The following is a 26,202-nucleotide window of genomic DNA, read 5'->3' on the forward strand; positions in this document are numbered from 1 at the left end:
GCATGTCTATTATGCAGCTGTGCATAAACAGCTAGACAGAAACTTGGGGCATTTTTTAAGTCTTGAGCGAAGTGAAAATAACGCAAAAATAAATATTTAGTTTGCACATCATGTTTATAATAGTGTTTTATCATGTGGATAAAGATTAGAAAGGAATATGCAAAATAAGAAATAGGATGTTAGGTGGTGGAATTAAGCAACTTCTTTGTTAGGAGACATACAGATAGCCAGTAGGCACTTGAAAAGATGCTCATCATTGCTAATTATTATGGAAATGCAAATCAGAACTATAGTGAGGTATCACCTCACATCAGTCAGAATGGCCATCATCAAAAAGTCTATGAATAATAAATTCTGGAGAGGATGTGGAGAAAAGGGAACCCTCCTACACTGTTGGTAAGAGCCTACTATAACATTATGAAGATGTTTTCCTTTCCCTGGGGCAAATACCTAGGGTTGGGTTTTCCAGGTCACAGAGTCTATGTATGTTTCTTTATGAGTGATTTTTCCATTATGTGTTCACAAAGTGATTTGGTTCTCTTGTTATAGAAATTGTTCACACCAGCAGCATCAGTGTCTCTGATCTTGAGAACCAAGTGTCCCGGATGGAACAGGCTCTGTCCTTAGGCAGCTTGGAGCCTAACCTCGCAGGACAAATGATAAACCAAGTCAGCCGACTCCTTCATTCTCCGCCCACCTTGTTGGCCCCTTTGGCCCAAAGGTATGACTTAGCACATTGACATGGTCATGAGAGGGGATCTTCTAATAATAATGATGCTTCTAGATGATTAATTATACCCAAGTATTTTTCTCCCACTTATGAGGTTCATAATGACTTGTTAAGTTGCTTTTCTGTTTTCTGCTTCCACTGGGGAGAACAATTCAGTTGGAGTGCTGAATTTGAACTGCTACTTCTCTTTACAGATTGCTAAAAGTAGTGGATGACATTGGCTTACAGCTGAATTTTTCAACCAAGTCCATAAGTCTGACCTCCCCTTCTTTGGCTCTGGCCGTGATCAGAGTAAATGCCAGTAATTTTGACACAACTACTTTTGCTGCCCAAGACCCTGCAGATCTTCAGGTACATCCTAATTTATTGTAGAAAAGACCTTTTCTTTTATATGATTATAGTCCTCATGTACTTCATGATTAAGGCCATTACTGTTTATACCCATGGGTGATATTCAAAATATTTAGCATCTAGAACAATGAGGCATCACAGAATCAAAAGAAAGACATAGGCTGGAGCAAGATCTCAGAGGTCCTCATTGCACCCAATGTTAACCCTTTACCAACTGGATTGTGGAAGTTTGGGGGGATGTGGAGGAGGTGTCCAGTGGGTTCTAGGCAGTTGGGAGAGAGCGGAGACACCAAATGTGTCCCTACTTTTCAACCTATTTCAGTATTTTAAGCTATTGAAATAGTGGTGCTGAATATCAATCCTGCTTCTAGTGTTTTCTATCTACCTATTAGATGGATGGGTGGGTGGGGCTGCTGAAAACATGCGAGTAAAACCAAGTCTTGCCTTTTAACTTCGTTTTTGTAGTCTTCCCTTTACAAATTTTGTGCATGTGGTTCTACAATGACTTTGCCCTAACAGGTCACTAAGTTGGTGTGTTTGCTACTGTCGTCTCCCTGGGCTCTGCAGTTATCCTGAACTTTATTTTTTCCCCAGCTTTACTGAGATATAATTGACATATAATATCCTGTACTTTCTGATTGTTTCTGTGTATCCTGTATCCATAAAATGTTTTCTCTCCTGCTCCAAGGCCTCATCTCCCTATCACATCTCCCTACACAGCCTCTAATTCCATAGTAATCAGAGAAACCAGAACCAATTGTACATAGAGACACCACAAATAAATGCCCTTATAGGACCCTCCATCTTAATTACTTGTGTTTTCCCTCTCCTCATTATATGAGCCCCAGACATTTTTATAATCTTTTACTTCATTTTCAGGTTTCTCTGGAAGCTCAGGCTCCTGAGAACAGTATTGGCATTATTACTTTGCCTTCATCGTTGATGAGTCATTTACCAGCTGATGCTCTGGAGCTGGCTTCCAGGGTGCAGTTCAACTTTTTTGAAACTCCTGCCCTGTTTCAGGTAAAGTTGCCTCTAATTGCTCTTGGTTTAGATTCTGGGGAGACTGGAGGAGTTTTATTTCTTATAATCCTCCAATATTCTTAAGCCAGCATGCATGTTAAGTCCCTTCAGTTATGTCTGACTCTGTGCAACTCTGTGGGCAGTAGCCTGCCAGGCTTCTCTGTCCATGGGATTCTCCAGGCAAGAATATTGGAGTGGGTTGCCATGCCCTTCTCCAGGGGATCTTCCTGACCCAGGGACCGAACCTACATCTCTTAGGTCTCCTGCATTGGCAGGCAGCTTCTTTATCACTAGTGCCACCTGGGAAGCCCATTCTTAAGTCTACTATAAGTCAGATGGATTGCTGAAAAGCTGTAGTTTATTTTTAAACAGGACCTCATGATGCTGTTGAGGATAAATAACAATAACCAACACAAAGTATTTATCAATTGCTATGCAGTATCATAAACACTTAGAAATGTTAACTCTAATCCTCTCAACAACTCCGTGAGGAAGAAACTATTAAACTATTATCCCCATTTTACAGATGAGGACATAGAGGCATAGAGAGGTTAGGTAACTTGCTCAGGAAGGCACAGTGTAAATGGCTTAATGTAATGTTCCCTTTAAGATTCATGAGGGTCTTGTGTCAATCTGTGAAATTTAATTCAGTTTTTAGAGCATAGTATCATGGAACAAGCTCTGCTTCTCATTATGGTCCTTGGAGAAGTCACTTTACTCCTTGTCCCTGAATTCCTGACCTAGGTAGTAAAATAAACAATGTTGACTAAATAGTCCTTAGGGTCCCTTCTAACTCAAAATTGTCTGATAACATTTCATTTTCTCTTGCCATCTTGCTGATTCTTTGGTGTGCTAGGACCCTGCCTTGGAGAACCTCTCTCTGATCAGCTATGTCATTTCCTCAAGTGTTGCGAACCTGACAGTCAAGAACTTGACAAGAAACGTGACGGTTACCTTAAAGCATATCAACCCGAGCCAGGTGGGAGGGGCCTGCCTGCTCTGTGCCTTGACCAGAGATACCTCATGCAAACTGCCTGTACAACTTAGCCTGAAAAAAGTCGGTCCAACAGCACCTTAGACCCAGTTAGGGCCGTGTGTGAGACTAAAATCGTGCTCATAGGGTTTGAGCATGCCTAATAACTGCCCTCCTATTTTCCAGGAAGGAGCAGTGTAAAAAGCAAGCTCTTATTGCCAATTTTCAGTGCATTTAGATCTGTGGCTCCAGGTCTGATTCTCACCTCCAAAGAGAAAGCATCTTGCAAGGTCCAGTTCACTGAGCATCATCTGTGACCTTGCTGCTCAGAGTATGATTTGCAGACCTGCAGCATCAGTCTCCCCTGGGAGCTTGATAGAAATGCAGACTCTTGGGCCCACCCCAGACCCAGTGAATCAGAATGTGCCTTTTAACACAAGGCAATTGCTGCGCACGATGGCTGAGGTGAAAAAGAGTTGACCTATATGAGACTCACTGACTTCTAGAGACCTGTATAAAATAAGAACTCCCCTAAAATCAAGAATGAGATTCTGAAATGTTCAAATGTAATTTTTTTCTAGTTGCTTTTAAGTTTTATTCAGTTGGATAAATTATTGGTAATGTGTCCTTCTGTTACAGAATGACTTAACAGTGAGATGTGTATTTTGGGACTTGGGCAGAAATGGTAGGTTCCAGACCTAACTTTTTCAAAGTCTTGAGTGGGGAGGGGGAATGGGGAGGAAGGAGCAGTGATGGGTGCAGTGGCCTTTCTGCAGGGACAGACACTCTTTCTCATGCCCCCTAGGTGGCAGAGGAGGCTGGTCATCTGATGGCTGTTCTGTCAAAGACAGGAGGCTGAACGAGACCACCTGTACCTGCAGCCATCTTACAAGCTTCGGCGTTCTGCTGGTAACTCCCCACTTTGCCTGGCCTTAGATTCTGGGTCTGAGGGATAGCTGGGCATTGTACTATGAAGTATATCTGGTGGATGATTTGATGGATCAGCAGATTTCATGATACTGTGGCAAAGTTAAAGACCAATGAAGTGACTCTTCTAATATGCATATATACTTGAAGAAAAATATTTGAACAAAGTATTTTTTGTCATTCTAATTTTACATTTAAGTTCTTTTAAAAATAGCTGTAGTAGGGCTAGGGAATTCAGATTAAAATGGGTAATAAAAATGGTTTAGTTGGCAGTGTACTTTAAAATTTTTATAAAACATGACATAAATTCTCTTATTTAATCTTCCCAACAATCCTACAATATAGGTAGAATGGGGTATTTTTATTGTCATTTTAAAGACTCGTTTGTGAGGTAATTGTCCACAGTCGTAGAACTAAGAAATATAAGAGCCAGAAGTCAAATTCACGTCTTATAGGCTCTTAGCCTGGGGCTTCTGCAGAGCACCATAATGTAGTGATCAAGTACATGGGCTTTGAAGTCAACCAGACCTGGATTCTGGCTCCTCTACTTCATAGCTTTGTGACCCTGAGCAAATTATTTAACCTCTCTGGGTCTCATTTTTTATTATCTCAACAGGATGATAATAATTGTGCCTACCTTGTAGGCTTATTGAACAATCTTAGACTACCCAATAATGTAAATTATAACTGTGTCATTTATTTTAAAATATTTGGTCTTGAAAGCAATATTTTCTTTTCCAGGACTTGTCTCGAACATCCTTGCCACCAGCTCAGATGATGGCCCTAACATTTATTACCTATATTGGTTGTGGGCTTTCATCAATTTTTTTGTCAGTTACTCTTGTAACCTACATAGCCTTTGAGTGAGTATCCACAGCTGGAAACTGGATTATATGATGTAGTGGTCACCTCAGTAGCCAAAATGTATTAAATAAGTGTGCTCCTTGGCCTAGCTTACCCTGTCCACCCCTCTAGTGGGGCCATGTATATGTGAAACTTCATGGGACTTTGGTTTACATACTTCCTTCCTTCCAGTAGTTTGTACACTCACTGAGGGCAGGAATTGTGTCTTAATCATCCTTGTACCCTAAAATGATGCTTGGTACCTAGCTGACATGAAGTGAGAAATGAAAGATAGATGCAGACCCCAAAAAACAAGAGCTTACAATGTGAAACAGGCCATAACTCCATATACAGCAGGAGAGCTGTGTTTAATATATTAAGTTTCTAAATTATACCAAGTAAACACAAAAGATTAAATACATTAATGGGTGTGGGAATGAAGAAGAATAAAGGATATCAATCCTCCCTGAAAAATATAGGTACAAATTGAATGCAGCTTTGTAGGTCAAAGAAAGAATGATATTCCAGATGATAGCATCTCCTTGGCTTACCAGAATGGTCCCTTTGGTCACTTTGTGGGGGCAGGGGGGAATTCCAATAAATTCTGTCAGAAAAGAAGGAAATATAGGCACTTTTTTTACATATTTTGTGGTTAGTCATTCAGTCTTGTCTGACTCTTTGCGACCCCATGGACTGTAGCCCACCAGGCTCTTCTGTCCATGGGATTTTCCAGGCGAGAAAGTGGGTTGCCATTTCCTTCTCCAGGGGATCTTCCCAACCCAGGAATTGAACCAGGGTCTCCTGCATTGCAGGCAGATTCTTTACCAGCTGGACTACCATGAAACCCCTGCTCCCTGCTTTTTTAAATGAAACAGTATATAAGTTCTGGGATTTAGATTTTTGGACACTAATCAGGAAATGTACAAATTCACTTTTAGTGCCAAACTTAGGGTCCAGCTATGAGTACAGATCTTCTAGTGGACCGTTGGAAGGATGATTAATGAGACTAAATTACTATAAGGCCAGCCATTACTCAGAATGATCTCACCAAATCTAATTTCACACACATAAACATGTACATGTCATCAATTAGCTGTATTTTCCTCTGCCTGTTTCATTTAGCTATAGTTTGAACTCTTGTTTCCATGATCTCATTTTAACTAGTAACATAAAATAACAGAAGAATCTGGCTCTGTTTTGAAGATCTGAATAGAGGAGCCTATTATATGAGAAGCAGCAATGCTTCCAGAAGGAGTTTGGGAGAAATGGGGGTGGGTGCTCATGAGATTCTACTACATACTATTTGAAAGGGTGGGTCAGTAGTCAGCATGTTAAAGATTCCATAGAAATATAAACATAAAATTTCTGCATGGTTATCACAGATGATTCTGTTTAGATTTTTCCTTTGTTGCTATCTTTAGTTGTAATGCCTCCACCCACCCATCACACACGCACATACAGACATGCACTCAAAGAGAAGAAATTTATGCATATAGACAATCACCAAAGAATAAAAATAAATCACTTTGAACTCAGATATGCTAGCTCACATAAGCATCAGCAGGCTGTGATGCTAATTCTTTTCTTGTCCTTTCCTTTTAGAAAGATCCGGAGGGATTACCCTTCCAAAATCCTCATCCAGCTGTGCACAGCCCTGCTCCTGCTGAACCTGGTGTTCCTCTTGGACTCGTGGATTGCTTTGTATGACATAAGAGGCCTCTGCATCTCAGTGGCTGTATTTCTGCATTATTTTCTCTTGGTCTCATTCACATGGATGGGCTTGGAAGCATTCCATATGTACCTGGCCCTTGTCAAAGTGTTTAATACTTACATCCGAAAATACATCCTTAAATTCTGCATTTTTGGTTGGGGTATGTATTATTTTTACTCACACATTGCCTGGGCTTTTCCTGCTTTTCCTCCAGTGTTTTGATTTTTAATCAGATAGAGACATTGATGAAGCAGGTCACACTTGGCAGGTTTCTAAAACAACTTTATTCTTCTTTTCATGTTTCATTGCCCAAAGAGCAGCCTTGTCGAATCTATTTCTAGAACACCTGTATATTTATGCTGGATTGGTTATGACCACAACACTCTGAGGTTAGGGCTGTGAATCTTTTTTGTATCTCTAGCGACTAGAACTGAGGCTGGCACACAGAAGGTGCTCAGTCAATTGAAAATATTAGCTTGGTGATAATGAGGTCAGACTGTCAGTCCCTGAGTTCCCAACTAGCCTCACTCTGCTCTTTACCTCCCAGATTCACACACATGCACAGCCGTGTGCTCAGCAGGGCAGAGAGAGTACATACAGATAAAGTCTAATGTAACTTCATCACCACACCAGCCAAGTATTCCTGATTATGCCACCTGTTGGTTGTTGGTCACTAAATCTTAGATGCCCCAAGATCTTGAAGAGTTCTTCATTCAACTCCCCGCCAAATGTAGAAACCTCCTGGATTTGACTTATCTTTGACTAGAGATAATTAGACCTCTGCTTGAATACTTCTATTATTGGGGAGCTCATTACTTTAATTAAAAACAAGATTCTACTGAGTGCATTTGAAAGATCTTACAGGCTTTATTGAATATTTCATGAATTGGGCAGCATCCCGTCTAGCAGCCAGAAAGGAGATTTGAGGAGCTGTACTAAGTGAAAGACTTTATAGGCAGAAGGAAGCAGGAACAAGGAAGTCATTCTGGGCAAAAAAGCGGGTTGGTTATTGCAAGCTTACTTTCCTCTGGGGATTTCTGGGGTCTCTCAGACAGGTTACCTAACTAGTGATGATTAGGCAATTTTTGATTGATTGGTTTAAGATTCCATTTCTGGGAGAGCCAAAGCTGTGATGGAGTTAAGTCTCAGTTTGGTGAACTGTGGCTAGCATAAGCAACTTGATTTTGGACCTGTTGTCTTATTTTTAATACCTTACAAGACAGCCTGTGACCATTTTCTAAAGCTCTACAGTTCTGAATTTCCATTAAGTTCACTTGGCTCTCTGGTAGCACTTACCCAGCGGTCTTAGTTTTGCTCTCTCAGGAAAAAAAAAATAAGCTGACACTTCTGCTGAAGAGTCCTTTAGATAATCAACAAGTAATATATAACATTGTGTATAATACTTTATGTCTCGATGTATTTTCACACAAGTAACCCCATAAAAAATAAGCCAGGGGAATTCGCTGGAGGTCCAGTGGTTTGGACTCTGCACTTCCACTGCCGGGAGGCCTGGGTTCAATCCCTGGTAAGGGAACTAGGATCCTGAAGGCCCCGAGGTGTGGGTGGTTATTGGTAATACCAGGTGAAGACGTGATTTACCCTAATTCCCACAGCTCAAGAACAGCCTAGGCTGGCTTTCTAATTTCTTAGGCATACCTTTCCACTGCATTAGAGCTGCCACTCCTCTCAGACTCCTTCATCTTCTTCAGGCTAGATATTCCTTCACATATTCCCTACACAACAGATTACCTCCCTTGTCATCCTGCCTGCTGTTATATCTTTGTGAAGGGTACAGAACAACGCCTTTCTAGAAGATAAGTCACTTATTCCCAGAAAAATAAGTCACTGCTTCTGATCTTGGGCATGGATTTTGTCTTATTTGTAGAATTCAGAAAGGTCAGGATCCCTTGTCAGGGACAAGCTCCACACCCTCAATGTTTTATTTTTAGGAAGGAGCCTCCCTTAGAAAGTCACCATATGTCAATGTCTCCATAATGTCCAAATACAAAAGAATTTAATGAAATATCATGTTAGATGGTACCAGGTAGCTGTCTTTTATTTACCAGAGCCTTGAGGTTGGATGTCAGGCTGGTCTGTGTGCACAGAGTGTGAGATGTTGGCATGGGGTGGGGGATGATGGGGTGGAGGGCTGAAAAGGACTCCTCCTCAGTGCAAGGCCACTGTAAGGAAGGAGGAGACTCCTCATTATGCTTCCTGTTAATGGAAGTGCCCTGGGCCCTTGAGAGAGCCAGTGGTGGCAATCAACACCCCCAAATAACCAGGGCAGGCTTCTCAGTCCATCAGCAGATTCCAGATAATCAATTCAGGACTTTGGGACTCATAATGGAAGGTTTTCCAGAAGTTGCTGGTAACCAAACTAGGTTGATTCTTTGGTTTACATTTTGGAGTCCTTTCACTTTGCCTGCCACCTGACCCTTAAAATTACATTACAGATGGGTAAGGGTAAGTGAGTTGCCATTTCCTTCTTACTCATGTGCCATCCAGGTAGCAGGAGTGGAAGGGGTCTCTGGTCTGTGGTTGTTCAGGATCCAAGCTGCTGGAGACTCTGTCTCAGGACAGGGCTTCCAAGATTGCCCTAAACTGGGGAAAAAAGTAGAGAATCTCACAAGGGTTTTATGGTCTAGGCCTAGAGGGGTAGCAAATCACTTCTATCCATAGTCCACTGGACAAGACCTAGTCAGATGGCCACATACACCCATATGCCGGGAGGCAGAGAAACTGGGTATGATGAATAGCTATGCTATTTCAGAAGAAAACAGAAAATCTCCACTCTTTTTTCTCACCACCTTTAGTTATTAGAACTTTGTGTAATCAGTGTTTCCTATCTTCTAGGCATCCCGGCTGTGGTTGTGACCATCGTCCTGATTATATCTCCAGATAACTATGGGCTTGGATCCTATGGGAAATTCCCCAACGGGTCGCCTGATGACTTGTGAGTACGAAGCCCCACATGGAATTTTAAGTGAACTGGAAAGCAGAATTCTCCAAGAAAATGGAGGATCTAATCAGCATATCAGGTGGCTCTCATCCTAATAAAATCCAGTAATATTTACAGCAGACTTTGCAGTTATATATGTAAAGAGATCCGCTAGTTAGAAAAGTCATGCTACTACTTAAGTATGTAAAAAATGAATTATATTTCAAAAATACTTTTATAAGCCTCTGATAAAAATAAAATACAAGCTACACTATATTAGTAAAATTCATGGAGTAGACTTACTAGGATTGAAAGAGGATAAAATCTTTTAGTGTTTTCAAATAATATTTTTAAAATACTTTCAATCACCAGATTTCCTAAAATAAACTCTCTTGGATTTCTTCCCCTAGAGCTGTTAAGTGGCTATGGAGATTGGAGGTTTTATCCTTTTTTAAATTTTGTGCTTGTAGGATAATGTTCAGTAAAACAATATAGGTTCATTGTTACCATTTTAAACCATATTTCAGCAAGAAAAAACCAAAACATATGTTTTCCCTGTTTTTCCCCCCAATTCCAGTTGCTGGATCAACAGCAATGCTGTATTCTATATCACGGTTGTGGGGTATTTCTGTGTGATATTTTTGCTGAACGTCAGCATGTTCATTGTGGTCCTGGTTCAGCTTTGTCGAATTAAAAGGAAGAAGCAACTGGGAGCCCAGAGGAAAACCAGTATTCAAGACCTCAGGAGTGTCGCTGGCCTTACATTTTTACTAGGAATTACTTGGGGCTTTGCCTTCTTTGCCTGGGGACCAGTTAATGTCACCTTCATGTATCTCTTTGCCATCTTCAATACCTTACAAGGTAAGCTCTACAGCAAAAAATAAACACTGGATGAGTCATTCGAACTGACAAATATTGCAAGTAAAAGTTAAGAGTGTCTGCAAAGTAGCTTAAGATATAGGGAGGGGGTATATGTATTCGTAGGGCTTCCCTGGTGGCTCAGATGGTAAAGAATCTGCCTGCAATGTGAGAGACCCAGGTTCGATCCCTGGGTCGGGAAGACCCCTTGGAAGAGGAAATGGCAACCCACTGCAGTATTCTTGCCTGGAGAATCCCATGGACGGAGGAGCCTGGAGGGCTCACAGTCCATGGAGTTGAAAAGAGTCTGATATGACTGAGCGACTAACCCTTTTGCTATATGTATACATGGACTTCTCAGGTGACTCAGTGGTAAAGAATCTATCTGCCAAGGGTTTGATCTCTAGGTTGGGAAAATCTCCTGGAGGAGGAAATGGCTACCCACTCCAGTATTCTTGACTGGAGAATTCTATGGACAGAGGAGCCTGGTGGGCTACAGTCCATGGGGTCACAAACAGTCAGACAATACTTAGTGACTAAACAGCAGCAGCATATATCTTCATCTGGCTGATTCACATTGTTGTACAGCAGAAACTAACATGATACTATAAAGCATTTATACTCCAATTAAAAAAATAAGTAAAATAAAAAACAGATTTATCTTTGAGAAAGGGTGCTTTGAGATCCTTGGAAGAAAGGCTAAATTCACTAAATTCAAGAAGTGGTCATTTTCCTTCCTTAACATCACTGCCTCCTGGGAGGGAGCAAAGATATCAAGGGGAACCTACCAGTAACTATTTCTGGGAGAGTCAATCACTCTTCCTTCACCTGGTTCCTTATCTTTTTTATGTTTAATTTTGCTATTGAAGTATAATAGAACATGCATACGGAAAAGTACACACACCATAAATGTCCCCGTGAGGGCTCACCACTCTGAGCTCCTCTGCCTGCATTTGATTTGAGGACAGTGATAAGCGAGAAGTCAGTGGCAGCAGCCTGGCCCAGTGGCTAATCCCTGTGCAGTTCCTCTGTCTAGACATACAGCAGACAAGCCAGGTTCTGTGTGTGGCCCTTGACCTTGGAGCTGCCCATTTAATGAAGCCCAGCTGCAGTCATTTGGGAACCCTCTTCCTCTATATTCTTTACAAAAGCAAATTACTTATTCTTTTGTTGACACTTTTGTCCTACTCTTTGCGACCCCATGGACTGTAGCCCACCAGTCTCCTCTGTCCTAGGATTTCCCAGGCAAGAATGCTGGAGTGGGTTGCCATTTCCTCTTCCAGGAGATCTTTCCGACCCAGGGATCAAACCCATGTCTCCTGCATTGTAGGCAGATTCTTTACCCCTGAGCCACCAGGGAACCACACTCATTCTTTTAGATTAGCTTTGTCAAAGAGTTGTCAGCTGTGACTGATATTTAATGAACACACCTTGACATTAAAAGCCAAGCAAACTAATAGATTTGCATAGATAAGATGGTTGGATGCCATGACATGAATTTGAGCAAGCTCCGAGAGTTGGTGATGGACAGGGAAGCCTGGCGTGCTGCAGTCCGTGGGGTTGCAGAGTCCAACATGACTGAGTGAACTGAACTGATAATAAGCATTCTTATCCCTTGGTTGTCTTTTATTCCAAATCTTCTGTTGGGAAGCCTTTTAACTGCATTCTCATCGGCTTGTTTTCATCTTTTCCTGGTGGCTTTTAGCTCCCATAGCATCCTCCTGTAGTACTATCTAGGCAGTAGTTCATTAACTTGAGATGGAATTCAAGTGCCTAATTTGGCTACTGGTTCTTATTTTATTTGGAGGAATCCAGTTAATGTGCTTGTTGGTTACAAACCGTTTCTTCATTTTTACCTACAATGTACAGTTTCTGAACTTGTATATCCAGGTGTTGCGTTACTTATTGTAGAAAAGTTTTATTTGCCAACAATGGCATGCTAGGAGACACTTATTTTTAAAGAGAAAAAATATATGCCCAAATCATACTGATCATAAACCTGAAAGCATTGTACCTACCCTCACATACTTATGGTAGAAAATGAGCCTGCCCCTTTCTTATTTCCCCAGAATGACTTCTCATTAGAATACAAATGGACAGAAGGAACATATTGTTTCATTTGTAAACAATGAGTTGAGTAAAGGAAAGATGTGTACAGGTTCTGATTTGGGCCACGAGTACCCCCATTTTAGTCTCTCGTCTGTGCTGCTTCTCCCCTAATGCAACCAAGTGTAGCTGCCCAGGGTGGCAGGTGGACAAAGATATGCATTATTTGAGATGTCAGTCTTCAGAGTGGGCACACGCACCTGACTAAAAGCAAACCTGATATTTAAAAATGAAGGTCTTTAAGTAGATAGATTGGGGTTTGGGGCAAAGGAGGACTCAGAATTTGTCCATTCATCCAGCTAATATTTATTTGCTTTCAAAGCCTTGAGGAGTGGTAGCAAGGGGGCCACATGGGGAGCCCTGCACCTGCCTGCGGTGGGGAGGGGGAGGCAGAGCCTGAGGGCCTGTTGAGGTCTGAGGTGGCTTGGGAGGAAGAGGGAGGGCCCAGGAAGGGACGTGGCTGTGGACCGGAGAGGTGAGCTGAGGGATGAGAGACAGAGGAGGGGACGACATTGACAGAACTTGGAAATCGATGACACATATGGAGGGATGGGGAGGTGGGAGCCATGGACAGACGTAAAAAAAGCACAGTGTGAGAGCTGTGAGCTCCCATTTTCTTTGGGGGACTACAGCTCGGGAGATGGCCGCTCAGGTAGCTCTGAAGAACGGATCAGAAGAGGTACGGTGAGGGAGGTAGACATACATACAATCAAGCACACATCTTGGCAGAAGGTTACTGCTTGTCATAAGCCCCAGATGTCTTAGTGGTTTTAGTGCTTTTCTAAGTGTGGGAAAATGCAAGAAACTACCTTATAAAATTTTCTCCTGAAAATACCTAATTATCTGAAGGCCTATTCAACCAGTTTTCCCAGAATATAAGGCACCTCATTCCTGATCTCCGTCCTGAAATCCTTTCAGGGTGTGTGGAAGGTCAGGGACTGCAGTGGCTCATGACTGAATCCTTGTAGAGCTCCATGGCCAGAGACATTCTTTAGCTGGCTGATCCTAGGTCTGAGCTGGTCTCCTGGGTGGATGGCTTGTACTTGCAAAGATTGTTGTCGTTGTTCAGTCATTAAGTCGTGTCTGACTCTTTGCAACCCCATGGACTGCAGCATGCCAAGCTTCTGTGTCCTTCACCATCTCCTGGAGTTTGCTCAAACTCATCTCCATTGAATCAGTGATGCCATCCAACCGTCTCATCCTCGGTCATCCCCTTCTCTTGCCTCCGGTCTTTCCCAGCATCAGGGTCTTTCCCAGTGAAAGGGCTCTTCGTAACAAGTATTGAAGCTTCAGCTTCAGCATCAGTCTTCCAATCAGTATTCGGGTTGATCTCCTTTAAGATTGACTGGTTTGATGCCCTTGCTGTCCAAGGGACTCTCAAGAGTCTTCTCCTGCACCACAATTCAAAAGCATTAGTTCTTTGGTGCTCACCCTTCTTTATGGTCCAACTCTTACATCTGTACATGACTACTGGAAAAAAACATAGCTTTGACTATATGGACCTTTGCTGGCAAAAATAGGGAAGGCTTAAGACAGGATGTAAGAGGCAAGACAGTGAGGTAAATTTTGGAAATATAGAGTGATCATTCTTTTTACAAATATATTTTTTTAATCTTACAGAGATAGTTCTCCCAGGATGCCTTTTGATAGCAAACTTTCCCAAGACTTTGGGCTTTATTTTCAATCTGCAAAATTTCATTTTTCCTATCGCTGCCAAAGATTTTATCATTGTGTGAAGTAAGCTTATGACATTCAGGTCTCAGTTTGGAATTCATTGTGTTGTGTTTCCCCCTGTCCCATAGGATTTTTCATATTCATCTTTTACTGTGTAGCAAAAGAGAATGTCAGAAAGCAGTGGAGGCGGTATCTTTGTTGTGGAAAGTTACGACTGGCTGAAAATTCTGGTAAAGATTTGCCTTTTTCTCCTTTTCTTAAATCTTGAGGAAGAGATTGCATAAGTTAAGATCCAAAGCAATTAATGCCAGAGGAATATTGAATCTAGAAATCAATGAATGGAACCTGCTCAACAGAAAATATCCAGTGTGAACATTAGGGAAAAAACCTAGTGAATTAAAAAAAATAATTAGTCATATCTGAGAACTTAGTGAACTATATAATTAATGGCCTGGCTGCTTCTGGAATGAAGCAGCAGTGAAATGTTTAGAATTCATTTTCCTTTGAGTGCATGTTTTCCATTTGTCCAGAGTAATTTTTCATATTTACCGTCCTAATTTTTTAAATCTTGACTCAATGTTTTCTCCACAGGTCCTGATCCTGATTGTCAGTGACTTCATTTATTTGTTATTGGGCCAGATTTTACATAAAAGTCTTAGCATACATTTGGTTACTTTGAAGTTATTTTCAGCTATGCCCTGCTGGGTTGTATAGCAAATAGATCATTTTTAAGAAAATAAGAAAAATGAAGTACTCTTTGAAAATCTCAATTCCTTTTGCATAAATATCACCCGCAAATACAGACTTTGCTGTATTGCAAAGGTCTGGTTGCACAAGATCAGAAAATGGCAGTACCTAGAGTTCAGTCATTTGCCCAGATTTAAGAGCCATGAGTCATCACAGCAGGTCGATTCGTGTTCTTGTGAAGATAGTCTTTGACTCTGAAATATTACCTAATTCAGTGGCTATTTATAGACACTATCAAATTAGCCTGGCCTTTAGTTCTGAGAGAATATGGGTTACTTTTGACCAGTCAGTCATTTAAAGGACAAATGTCCTTTAATTTAATTTAATTTAATTTAATTTAAATGTCTTAAATGAAAATACCTATGAAATGTGGAATTCTCTATAAGATCTGAGAGCGAGAGATTATTTCCTAGAAAGAGTTATGCTGTGTCTCTTGCATTTGCACTTCAACATTCTGCCCTGTTTTTCTATAATGCTTATCCTGCTATAGACTGGAGTAAAACTGCTACTAATGGTTTAAAGAAGCAGACTGTAAACCAGGGTGTCTCCAGCTCTTCAAATTCCTTACAGTCAAACAGTAACTCCACCCACTCCACCACGCTGCTAGTGAATAATGATTGCTCAGGACTCGCCAGTGGGAACGGTATGTATGTCTCAATGTACTATTTCTCAAGTTAGTGTTTGTTTATTAAAGCAGCTTTATCCTTTAATGGCACTTTTACTTAGCAAAGTGAATAGCTACATATATGACTATTGGATCAAAATGTAGTTCCCTTGTAAAAGAGAAAGTTGATTCATCCAAAGTTATTCGTTTTAGAGAAAAAATTTTTTTAAGATTTAGGGTTTTTAGAAATATTTATTTTTAATTGATTGATGATTGCTTTTAAAATATTGGTTTGATTTCTGTCATACATCAGTGTGAATTAAGCATAGGTGTACATATGTCCCCTTAGGGTTGTTTTTTCTTAAAGATTTAATTTTTCATGATGAGAATGGATGATGACCTAAAAGGTTTAATGTGGCAAATCCTAACTTAGGTATTGCCCAAAGACTTCTTATGTTCTTTCTGTGCAGTCAGTACCTAAAATAGTAAGACTATATCAGTTTTTTTTAATATATCTATAGTTACACATCTTCAACATTCTAAACCTCCCTATTTTTTGCTTATCATTTTGTTCATTCTGTGCCACAGTGTGGCTGCCTCGTGACAATTCCCAAATCCCCATAAAGATATCCAGTACTGAAAGATGAATTGTGTCTACAGTAGACATACAGATGATTTCTGTTGTGCCTCATTTACTCATTAATTCTGACATTTATAGCTTAAATTTCCTTTACGTTTTCTTTCCTTCGTAAGACTGAGCTGTTCATTATTCATAAAAACTTACCTATTTCTATCTTCTTTGACTTCTTAATATAACTTCATTTTTATAAAAACTTAAATTATGCTGGTATATTTTCCCCTTCCCTGGAGAATTCGCCTTTACTTATTATTTTAGAGTATTAGTTATTTGTGTGATAAATGCAGATAAATTTGTGAGAAGGTTCATATACTTAACAAATAGTTTTCCAGCTTCCCAAAGTTGGGAGGTCTTACTGGTTTGTATAAACTTTTAAAATAGCAAAATAAGAGGATGCTTCTAAATCAAGGTTTCTCAACCTGGGCACAATTAACATTTGGGGCTAGATAATTATGTTTTAGGGGGGCTGTTCTGTGCATTTGAGGATGTCTAGGAACATCTCTGGTCTCTACCCGCCAGGTACCAGTAGTACCCCCACACTTACCCCATGTTCTGACAACTAAAAATGTCTCTCAGTATTGTGAAAAAATGTTTCCTGAGGGGTAAAATTGGCCCCTTGCTGCTTGTGGAGAACCCTTGCTGTATAAGATGAGAACCATTTCTACATAAGATGAGCTGCCATGGGGCCTTAGCTTTTTACTGTAGATACCAGGGGCAGAGCGGGGCTTTATGTCAAATAGCTATAGTAGGACTGACTCAATGTAGGTAAACAGAGTAGATCAAGGCTGGTTAATAAGTTTGTGTGACAAACTAGATTCAAAGTTGAGAAATCAGAGGTGTGAGCTAAGTCATCAAGAATCCTAAGAATCACAACCTATCAGTAAAGCCTATTGGTTTGGATAGAAGTGTTTGGGGCTCTTAAAACCAAATTTTTCCATATTCTAGAAGGAACTCAGAGATGAACCCTCGCTTGCCTAGTCTATCAGTATGTTACCATCCTTCGGGGAAAGAGATCAGATGGAAGCACCACTTTTTGCAGAGCTATTTGACATGGTTGATTTGACACAGCTGTTTTCGACAGCTGACAGTGAGGGTGGGGTACATTTTAGATTACCAAAATGGCCACATGCTTAGTATCATGAAACTTGCATATCAGATAGACTTCCTTGACTCCTCATTTCACACATCAGGATTTGGGATGGATGAGGGAAAAGAAGCTGGAAGGTCAATGGTTTGTTTATTGTACCAGGTCAAGTTGTTCCTGCACCAAAATGTCCTCAAACCAAAATGCCTAACTCAGAATAGCAGCCTCAGACAGTCATTTGCCTATCTCTATGCCCAGAGATGGGGCTTTGTTAATCATATCGATCACCGAGTTTGTGTGAATACTATATATTTCAGTTATGCCTTAGAAGCTTAAGGTATAGTTGTTGTTAAGTCGTGTCTGACTCTTTGCGACCCCATGGACTATAGCCCACCAGGCTCCTCTGTCCGTTGGATTTTCCAGGCAAGAATACTGGAGTGGGTTGCCATTCCTTCTTCAGGGGATCTTCTTAACCAGGGATTGAGCCCCCCGGCCCGCCCCTGTCTCCTGTATTGCAGGCAGATTCTTTACCATTGAGCCATCTGGGAAGCCCAGAGGCTGGGTTACTAGCAGCCATCTGACTCAGTACACGTGGCCACAAGCTCACAGTTTCAAAGAAACATTGCATGTTGACTCTTTCACTTCTGAACCATGTAACCCTGAGCAAAGCATTTACTTTCTGAAACCTTAGTTCCATCATCTATGAAATGGGGGTAATAATAGCACTCATGCCATAGAGTGATAAATGAGATGATACTTAAAAAGTTCTCAGCACTCTTTTTTTTTGTTTTTGCTGACAAAGCAAGAGATTTTATTGGGAAAGGGCGCCTGGGCGGAGAGCAGGAGAGTAAGGGAACCCAGGAGAACTGCTCTGTCACATGGCTTGCAGTCTCGGATTTTATGGTGATGGGATTAGTTTCCGGGTTGTCCTTAGCCAATCCGTCTGAGTCAGAGTCCTTGCTGGTGGTGCACGCCTTGTTCAGCCAAGATGGATGCCAGAGAGAAGGATTCTGGGAGGTGGTTGGGCAGGTGGTGTCTCCTTTTGACCATTCCTGAACTCTTCTGGTTGGTGGAGGCTTATTAGTTCCCTATTCCTTACCAGGACCTCCTGTCATAAAACAGCTCATGCAAATGGTTACTATGGTGCCTGGCCAGGGTGTGTGGTTTCAATCAGTGTGCTTCCCCTAACAACTCCCCTCTGAGAGACTTCATACTCAAGATACTTCTTGGGAATTGGGGTGGAGGTCTCTTTCTTCTGTAACTTCTTCCTGCTGTGCATGGGCATAGGCCTGCCTAGCAGAACAGAAGTCTCTCTCTACCTGATCTAAGTCAAGGTATTTTTTGCCTTAACTGAAACTAGCATTCACCCTTGTAATATAGCACTTTAGTTTGAAACTGTTGTCTCCTCTCAGAGATGAAATAGGGGCCAACAGGAGACCTAACAGGATAGTCATCACTGGTCCCCAGAAACAGGAGGCAATATTTGGGGTGAGGGCTGCAGGGTTTGTGCTTTTTTTTAAATTTTATTAGTTGGAGGCTAATTGCAATATTGTAGTGGTTTTTGTCATACATTGACATGAATCAGCCATGGATTTACATGTATTCCCCATCCCGATCCGCCCCCCACCTCCCTCTCCACCCGATTCCTCTGGGTCTTCCCAGTCAGCACTCTTATTATTAGTATAATTATGACATGAACTAACACTTGGGCTTATTATTTAGGTTTCTACATTGTCAGAAACAGGGCCTGCTTGGGGTTGGGGAGCTAGAGGATCTCAGCAGCTGTGCCCACCCCCAACACACACACACACACACACACAGAGAGTTCAGGGCCTGCTTGAACCCCCAACACACACACACACACACACAGAGTTCAGGGCCTGCTTGAACCCCCAACACACACACACAGAGTTCAGGGCCTGCTTGAACCCCCAACACACACACACAGAGTTCAGGGCCTGCTTGAACCCCCAACACACACACACAGAGTTCAGGGCCTGCTTGAACCCCCAACACACACACACACACACACACACACACACACACACACACACACACAGAGTTCAGGGCCTGCTTGAACCCCCCCAACACACACACACACACACACACACACACACACACACACGAGTTCAGGGCCTGCTTGAACCCCCAACACACACACACAGAGTTCAGGGCCTGCTTGAACCCCCAACACACACACACAGAGTTCAGGGCCTGCTTGAACCCCCAACACACACACACACACACACACACACACACACACACAGAGTTCAGGGCCTGCTTGAACCCCCAACACACACACACACACACACACACACACACACACACACAGAGTTCAGGGCCTGCTTGAACCCCCAACACACACACACACACACACAGAGTTCAGGGCCTGCTTGAACCCCCAACACACACACACGCACACACACACAGAGTTCAGGGCCTGCTTGAACCCCCAACACACACACACACACACACACACACAGAGTTCAGGGCCTGCTTGGGGTTGGGGAGGCCCAGCTCCCCTGGCCTGGACTTTGAGGTTGGACTTGGTGGTTTCTTCTTGGAAATCAGTCTTATCCTGACTCAGGGACTGGTTTAGTGTACAAGAGACGATTTTTTTTCTTGCCAGGACTGTTGTCACTCGGGATTTCTCTATTACAGAGTTTTATTTTATAGGACTCTTAGGAATCCAAGAACCTTGTGCGGGATCTCTCTTAATCTTTGGGGGAGACCAGACTATTACCCCAGATTATATTACACATATGCTAATACTTGACTGCAGTATATGTTCAACCAGAGTTAGGAATTGGGCCTTTTAAAATCAAATATATTGCTTTGCTTCATATTTTTACAATGTCATTTTTAACGAAGTTACCATAGGAAGTGGTTTTTGAATGATTCTCCAATTCGTTTTGTTTACTTTGAGTGGTCTTAGGAAAGGAAAGGAATGAAAAGTAAATAAAATATGACTATATATCAGATATTTTTGTAAAATAAAGATTGCCTAGAACTAATTTTGGTTCACATTTGTCTGTATCTACTTTTGGTTTTATTTTTATTTTTTACTAATTTTTTGGGGGGTGCTGTGCTGGGTCTTCATTGCTGCACAGGCTTTTCTTTAGTTGTGGAGAGTGGGAGCTACTCTCTAATTGCAGTGTGTGACCTTTTCATTGTGGGGGCTTCTCTTGTGGAGCATGGGCTTTAGGGCATGCAGGCTTCAGTAGTTGCGGCTCCCTGGCTGTAGAGCACAGGCTCAATAGTTATGGCACACGGGCTTAGTTGCATATGGGATCTTCCTAGATAAGGGATCAAACCTGTGTCTCCTGCATTGGCAGGTGGATTCTTTACCACTGAGCCACCAGGGAAGCCCCAGAAATATGTTTTTAAAACAGACTTTGTCTGCATGTGCATACTTAAGAATAAAGTAACATTTAGGTTTGTTTATTTCAAAAATGCTGTCTATGGATACTTCATGACACCAATTTTGTTTTTCCTTATACAGGGAATACTTCTGCAGAGAAGAATGGTGTTTCTTTCAGTGTTCAGAATGGAGATGTGTGCCTCCATGATTTCACTGGAAAACAACATATATTTAATGAGAAAGAAGATTCCTGCAGTGGTAAAAACCGTATCGCTCTAAGAAGGACTTCAAAGCGGGGAAGCTTACACTTTATTGAGCAAATGTGATTCCTTTTCCTAAAATCAAAGCATGTTGCTTGACAGTGTGAAAATGTCCAATCTTACCTTTTACACAATGTGAGTTGTATAAAATCAACTAATTTTATACTCAGTAACTTTGGGATGAACATAAGCTAATTGAGGGAAATGGTTGCTATTGGAAGAGGAAACCAAAACATAATACCATGGTTCTAAGACATTTGCGATTTGGTTTCTTATCCTTCATTTTAAAAGAAGATTGGTTTTAAACAACACACTAAGAATAAGACTCATTTAAAACAAAATCAAAGCAGTTCATTTGCAGCCTCTTTTAAAGAGGCTAAGATATCTTTGATAACATCATAGAAAGCCACTGTTGACTTCATCCTGTTGGTGAGTTTGTTGTGCATGCCTTTGTTGTAAATAAGCTAAACTCTAGTGATCCACATGTCAAAAATCTTACTTCTGCATTTTTGGTATTTATTTTCTACTGTGTAAATTTCTTTCTTTGTAGAATCGTGGTTGTGTTGTTGCGTCTAATGTGATAATTCAGGAAATTGTTGCTGGTTCAGTGAACTCTAAACCTCCTTTTTTTGGAGATTATATAGGATGTGAAATACAGGACCTTCACTGAAATCAAGAAATAATGATGCCAGCCAGACTGGAAAAATGTAAGCAGACAGTGCCACAATTAGCTCATACAGTGCCTTGGAGTGAGTTAGAAAAAGGTGCTCCCACTGGGCAGACACAGTGTCATGGGCTCATGATTTGGCAGAGTGGAGGCCATATTTTAGCCCCATTCACTCTCTGGGGTACACTGTTGTTCCGGGTACCAGCTGTACAACCGTACATAGCATCCAATACCAACACCCATCTTCTGACCTCATTCCTAATCATCAGATTATGGAAGCTGCACCAGGATGTTTAGCTTAACACCGTGGTGACAGAGAGGGATGGAAGTGTAATCTGGACCATATGGCAGGAAGATCGTGAATGTGGAGGAGATACATACACTGCCACTTCTCAAATCCCCAGAGCCTTTCAGAAAAGGGGAGTAGAGTAGGATTACTTTTTAAAAGAGATGTACATTAAAAGAATCATATTGCTGTTCTTTAAAAGGCAACTGTATGGTACTTTGTTGATTGTTATGCCTGGTACACACTGGCCCAGCCAGAGCTATAATTATTTTTTAAAATACTTGTCTTGATGAATGTATAGTGACAAGGGGGAGCAACTATTGGGAACAGTGAACTATCCTACAATGCTATTGTTTCCATATGTATCGAACCCTGATTGCTCTTAGTCATAGCGAGTCTGTCTTGCTTCATACCTGCAACTGCTTGAACAGTGCTTCGTGTCCTTATTAGGAACATTATGAAACCCTTAAGTTAGGTCTTTCACTAAGGTTCCCTTTCATATATATTTCAAGTGAATGCTGTATCCCAGACTAACCGTAGTCATAATGTAATACACTTCTGTGAGTGCTGATTAGTCTTTGCGCTATTTCTCTTCCAATTTATTTAATTGTCTTGTATTTATATGTTAAAATCGACAAAAGTGTTAAAAATCGCCAAAATAAATTTGCAATTAAGTCCTTTAAGTTTGAGAATTTTCACAAAAGGAAAACATCTGCGATCTCTTTCCCTGTCGGTGGAGCATGATAAAACAGTAGGACCAGCCTGATGAAGACAGTAGCAGCCTTTGGCAGGCAGCAGGCATGCTGTGAACGTAAAGTCAGACCAACGATTGACTTGCCTCCTGAGTTTGCTTTCTGAGGTCTTTTTTTCATTTTCCTCTTACTCTTTCAAGATTATGTCTTTTACACATGTTGCCATTGGCCCACACAAGCCCCAGATTTGGATCCCCTCCAAGTATCTGCTTCCTCAGCATCACACAGTAGGATTTCAAGAAGGTGAGGATTGGATTTGGGGTTCCTGGGGAGCTGGTTAGCATGTAGGAGCCACAAATGGGGAAAGCTGGCTTCAACTGCATAAGAGGTTTCTGAATGATCTCTCCTTCCTCGGTGTTCAGTTGCTCCAAAGATGCTGAGTACTAATTCGATGAGAAAGGTGATGAGATGCTCTGAGTTTGGGGGGTGAGATATCAGAAACCAAATCTCTCAAGGCAGATGAAACAAAGTGTACACAAAAGGACACACAATGTCTGACATCTTATAGGTCCTGCCCCCTGCCATTTTTCCCATTGTGTTTTGTGTCTGGGCAACAGTCATTAAGTCAGGTTCTCTTGTCTGTATTTTTACTTCAGAGAGATAAGGGGCAGGACAGAGAAAATGTTCCTGAGAAGCATCCTTCTTTGGGTTTAAAATTGGTCCCACAATCTGAGACTCTACTGAAGGAAACAAAGGAGGTGGCAATAGGAGGAGGCAAGGAGTATCACAACAGTGACCAGTATTTGAAGGAGCATTTTCTCAGAACATTTGAGAAGGTTTTTTTTTTTTCCTTTTTCCCAAAACATACTGCAATCATTAATCCCACAAAGTAACTCTGTTAACTTCAGTGTGTGGGATCATGATTGTTCTCAGTAAAAATGGTGAAATGGCTTCACTGGGGATACTGGGTTGTGTCTAATGAGGTTACCTGGGAGGCAGGTTAGTTTGTTGAAGGTCATTTCCACAAAGAGCTAATTTATTGAACAAGCAGTTTATCAGATGGACTAGCGTGTTGTCATTTTGTCTCCATAAGAGCATTTGAAGGACTATTCAGTTTGTTTCTGCTTTAGCTCCTTGCTGCTGTGGTTGGAGTCTGAAGGACAGATGGGAGAAAGACTGAGTGGATATAAGAAGATCATCTTGAACAGGAAGAATTCTTAGCAGTATATATATATTTTTTTCACCTCAGTCTCTAGGTACAGCAACAAAAAATTGGGGCAGACAAACATTGAATACTTTCTTCCCAGAGTATATTCTTTTAAATATATTTATAAATATATACCTCACTGTGAAGAAATCTCATACTCCCTGCTGTTTCTCTCTTTACCTCTCAAAGTAGCTGCAGGAAGCTAGAGCAGAGACACGTTCATCATTCTTTAAAATATTGTGATAAAAAACAAAATGATCTCCAGCCAACTAAAATTAAACTGTCATAGAAATAACTAAATTTGGCAAATTGGCTATTTTCAGCAAATTAATTCAGAATGGACTTACTCCTCAGTGTCTAAGATGGAGTGCTTTTCTTTAGAGTCAAAGACCTAAACCCTCTAGGAGAAACATTTGTTGGTTTCCGCTTTGGACACTGATATGCGGCTTTCTGGGAATTTCCTTGACAGCAGCCCCCTGTGGCAGGACAATGGGCAGACTCTCTGGTTGGGGACAGAGAAATTATACATGGTGCTACCCCAGGGTCCAGTTTTGGGTTTTCATCTTTGTAAAGATCATGAATCAGCTTCAGAAAGAACAATATACCCCATCACATTCCATATCTGATTCTTAGCGAACATTTGAGAAATGACTTGGAAACATGTTTCTAGTGGGATACAACCAGAGAAAGCCTTCGTGAATAGAAGGACCAACATATGGAGGTTTCCTAACTCAGGAACATAGAATACTGATATGAGTCTAGTGTTTTATATAGCACAGCTTCTAGTCCAAAAAGAATCACTGAAATTTGCTTGGAAATTTAAAAGCTTAAGAGTAGTTGCCTGCCTTCTTTTTGGTTTTATCCCTGAATTTCAAGCTTATTGAAAAATACAGCTTATATGATAATATACATTAAAGCATGATGCTGCTGCTGCATGTGTGCCCAGTCATGTCCAACTCTTTGTGTCCCCATGGACTGTAGCCTGCCAGGCTTCTCTATCCATGGGATTTCCCAGTCAAGAATACTGGAGTGGGTTGCCATTTCCTTCTCCAGGGGATCTACCCATCCCTGGGGATCAAACTCACATCTCCTGCTTTGCAGGTAGATTCTTTACCGCTGAGCCACCAGGAAAGCCACATTAGAGCATAGACCAAAGCCTAAAAATGCAGGTTGGCTATACACCAAAAGGGGTGTATGTGTGTAGCAGATTTTACAGAGAATGAGGTCAAGAAACTGAAAATGTTTCTGTACTGGATGGAAATGTACAGGTAATATGTAAAGGTCATCAGTTATATTCCCGTGACTGCAAAATGGACTCTTGAAGAAGAACTCAATGTGAGCAAAGGCAGTAATGATTACAACTTTTAGATACAGTTTACATAAGAGTTTTGTAAGGGGACATACATGCCAAGAGATTTCATGGTGATAATGTCTAGTTTTATTTACCCCTTGTTGACCACAGCAAATTCTTCATGGAGACACATCACATGGATTGCTGCATTATTTAAGAGCCAATAGTAAGAAAATTCAACATTCAAGAAACTAAGATAAAAAAAAAAAAACCCTAAGATCATAGCATCCGGTCCCATCACTTCATGGCAAATAGATGGGGAAACAATGGAAACAGTGACAGTATTTTCTTGGGCTCCCAAATCACTGCAGATGGTGACTGAAGCCATGAAATTAAAAGATGCTTGCTCCTTGGACAAAAAGCAATGACAAACCTAGACAGCATATTAAAAATCAGAGACACACTTTGCTGGCAAAGGTCCATCTAGTCAAAGCTATGGTTTTTCCAGTAGTCATGTATGGATGTGAGAGTTGGACCATAAAGAAGGCTGAGTGCTGAAGAATTGACACTTTTGAACCATGGCATTGGAGAAGACCCTTGAGAATCCCTTGGAGAGCAAGGAGATTAAACCAGTCAATCCTAAAGGAAATCAATTCTGAATATTCACTGGAAGGACTGATGCTGAAGCTGAAGCTGAAGCTCTAATACTTTGGTCACCTGATGTGAAGAGCTGACTCATTAGAAAAGACCCTGATGCTGGGAGAGATTGAAGGCAGGAGGAGAATGGGTTGACAGAGGATGAGATAGTTGGATGGCATCACCGACTCAATGGACATGAGTTTGAGCAAGCTCTGGGAAATGGTGAAGGACGGGGAGGCCTGGCATGCTGCCGTCCATGGGGTCGCAAAAAGTTGGACATGACTGAGTGACTAAACAACAAGTAAGAAACAAGTGAGCTACTTGCTTTGGTGCTTTAGCTGAGTGAGGCAAGTTTCAGTTAAGTTTAGTCACTCAGTCATTTCAGTTCAGTCGCTGAGATGCAGGTTTATGTTACAGAATTTCAAAACTGAACTTGGTTAAGGATGATACATAGGGGACCCAGTTGAATATGACTGATTTTCTTTCATTCACTTATTCATTCAATTCTAATTGAGCTATAACTACATGCTCAACACTGTACCAGGCACAGTGGGAGATACCAAAGACTGTTTCAGTGAGTAACTTAGGATCCA

The 26,202-nt window shown here is 41.3% G+C and overlaps 1 protein-coding gene across 8 annotated transcripts in view; it reads left to right on the forward strand.

Annotated features, from left to right (window-relative positions):
- The window catches only part of ADGRG2 (adhesion G protein-coupled receptor G2), a 126,988-nt gene extending 104,531 nt beyond the window's left edge, over positions 1-22,457 (forward strand). For all 8 annotated transcript variants that reach the window (XM_043896670.1, XM_043896669.1, XM_043896664.1 and 5 more), the window contains 13 exons: positions 550-721; positions 925-1,081; positions 1,961-2,104; positions 2,961-3,083; positions 3,717-3,762; positions 3,883-3,986; positions 4,746-4,867; positions 6,450-6,718; positions 9,412-9,511; positions 10,074-10,357; positions 14,263-14,364; positions 15,372-15,524; positions 20,709-22,457. In XM_043896670.1, the coding sequence (XP_043752605.1) occupies positions 550-721; positions 925-1,081; positions 1,961-2,104; positions 2,961-3,083; positions 3,717-3,762; positions 3,883-3,986; positions 4,746-4,867; positions 6,450-6,718; positions 9,412-9,511; positions 10,074-10,357; positions 14,263-14,364; positions 15,372-15,524; positions 20,709-20,893 (1,961 nt within the window). In that variant the 3' untranslated portion in view covers positions 20,894-22,457. The remainder of the gene's footprint in view (positions 1-549; positions 722-924; positions 1,082-1,960; positions 2,105-2,960; positions 3,084-3,716; positions 3,763-3,882; positions 3,987-4,745; positions 4,868-6,449; positions 6,719-9,411; positions 9,512-10,073; positions 10,358-14,262; positions 14,365-15,371; positions 15,525-20,708) is intronic.
- The last annotated feature ends 3,745 nt before the right edge of the window (positions 22,458-26,202 follow it).

The sequence above is a fragment of the Cervus elaphus genome, chromosome X (genome assembly GCF_910594005.1).
Source record: "Cervus elaphus chromosome X, mCerEla1.1, whole genome shotgun sequence".
Classification (NCBI taxonomy): domain Eukaryota; kingdom Metazoa; phylum Chordata; class Mammalia; order Artiodactyla; family Cervidae; genus Cervus; species Cervus elaphus.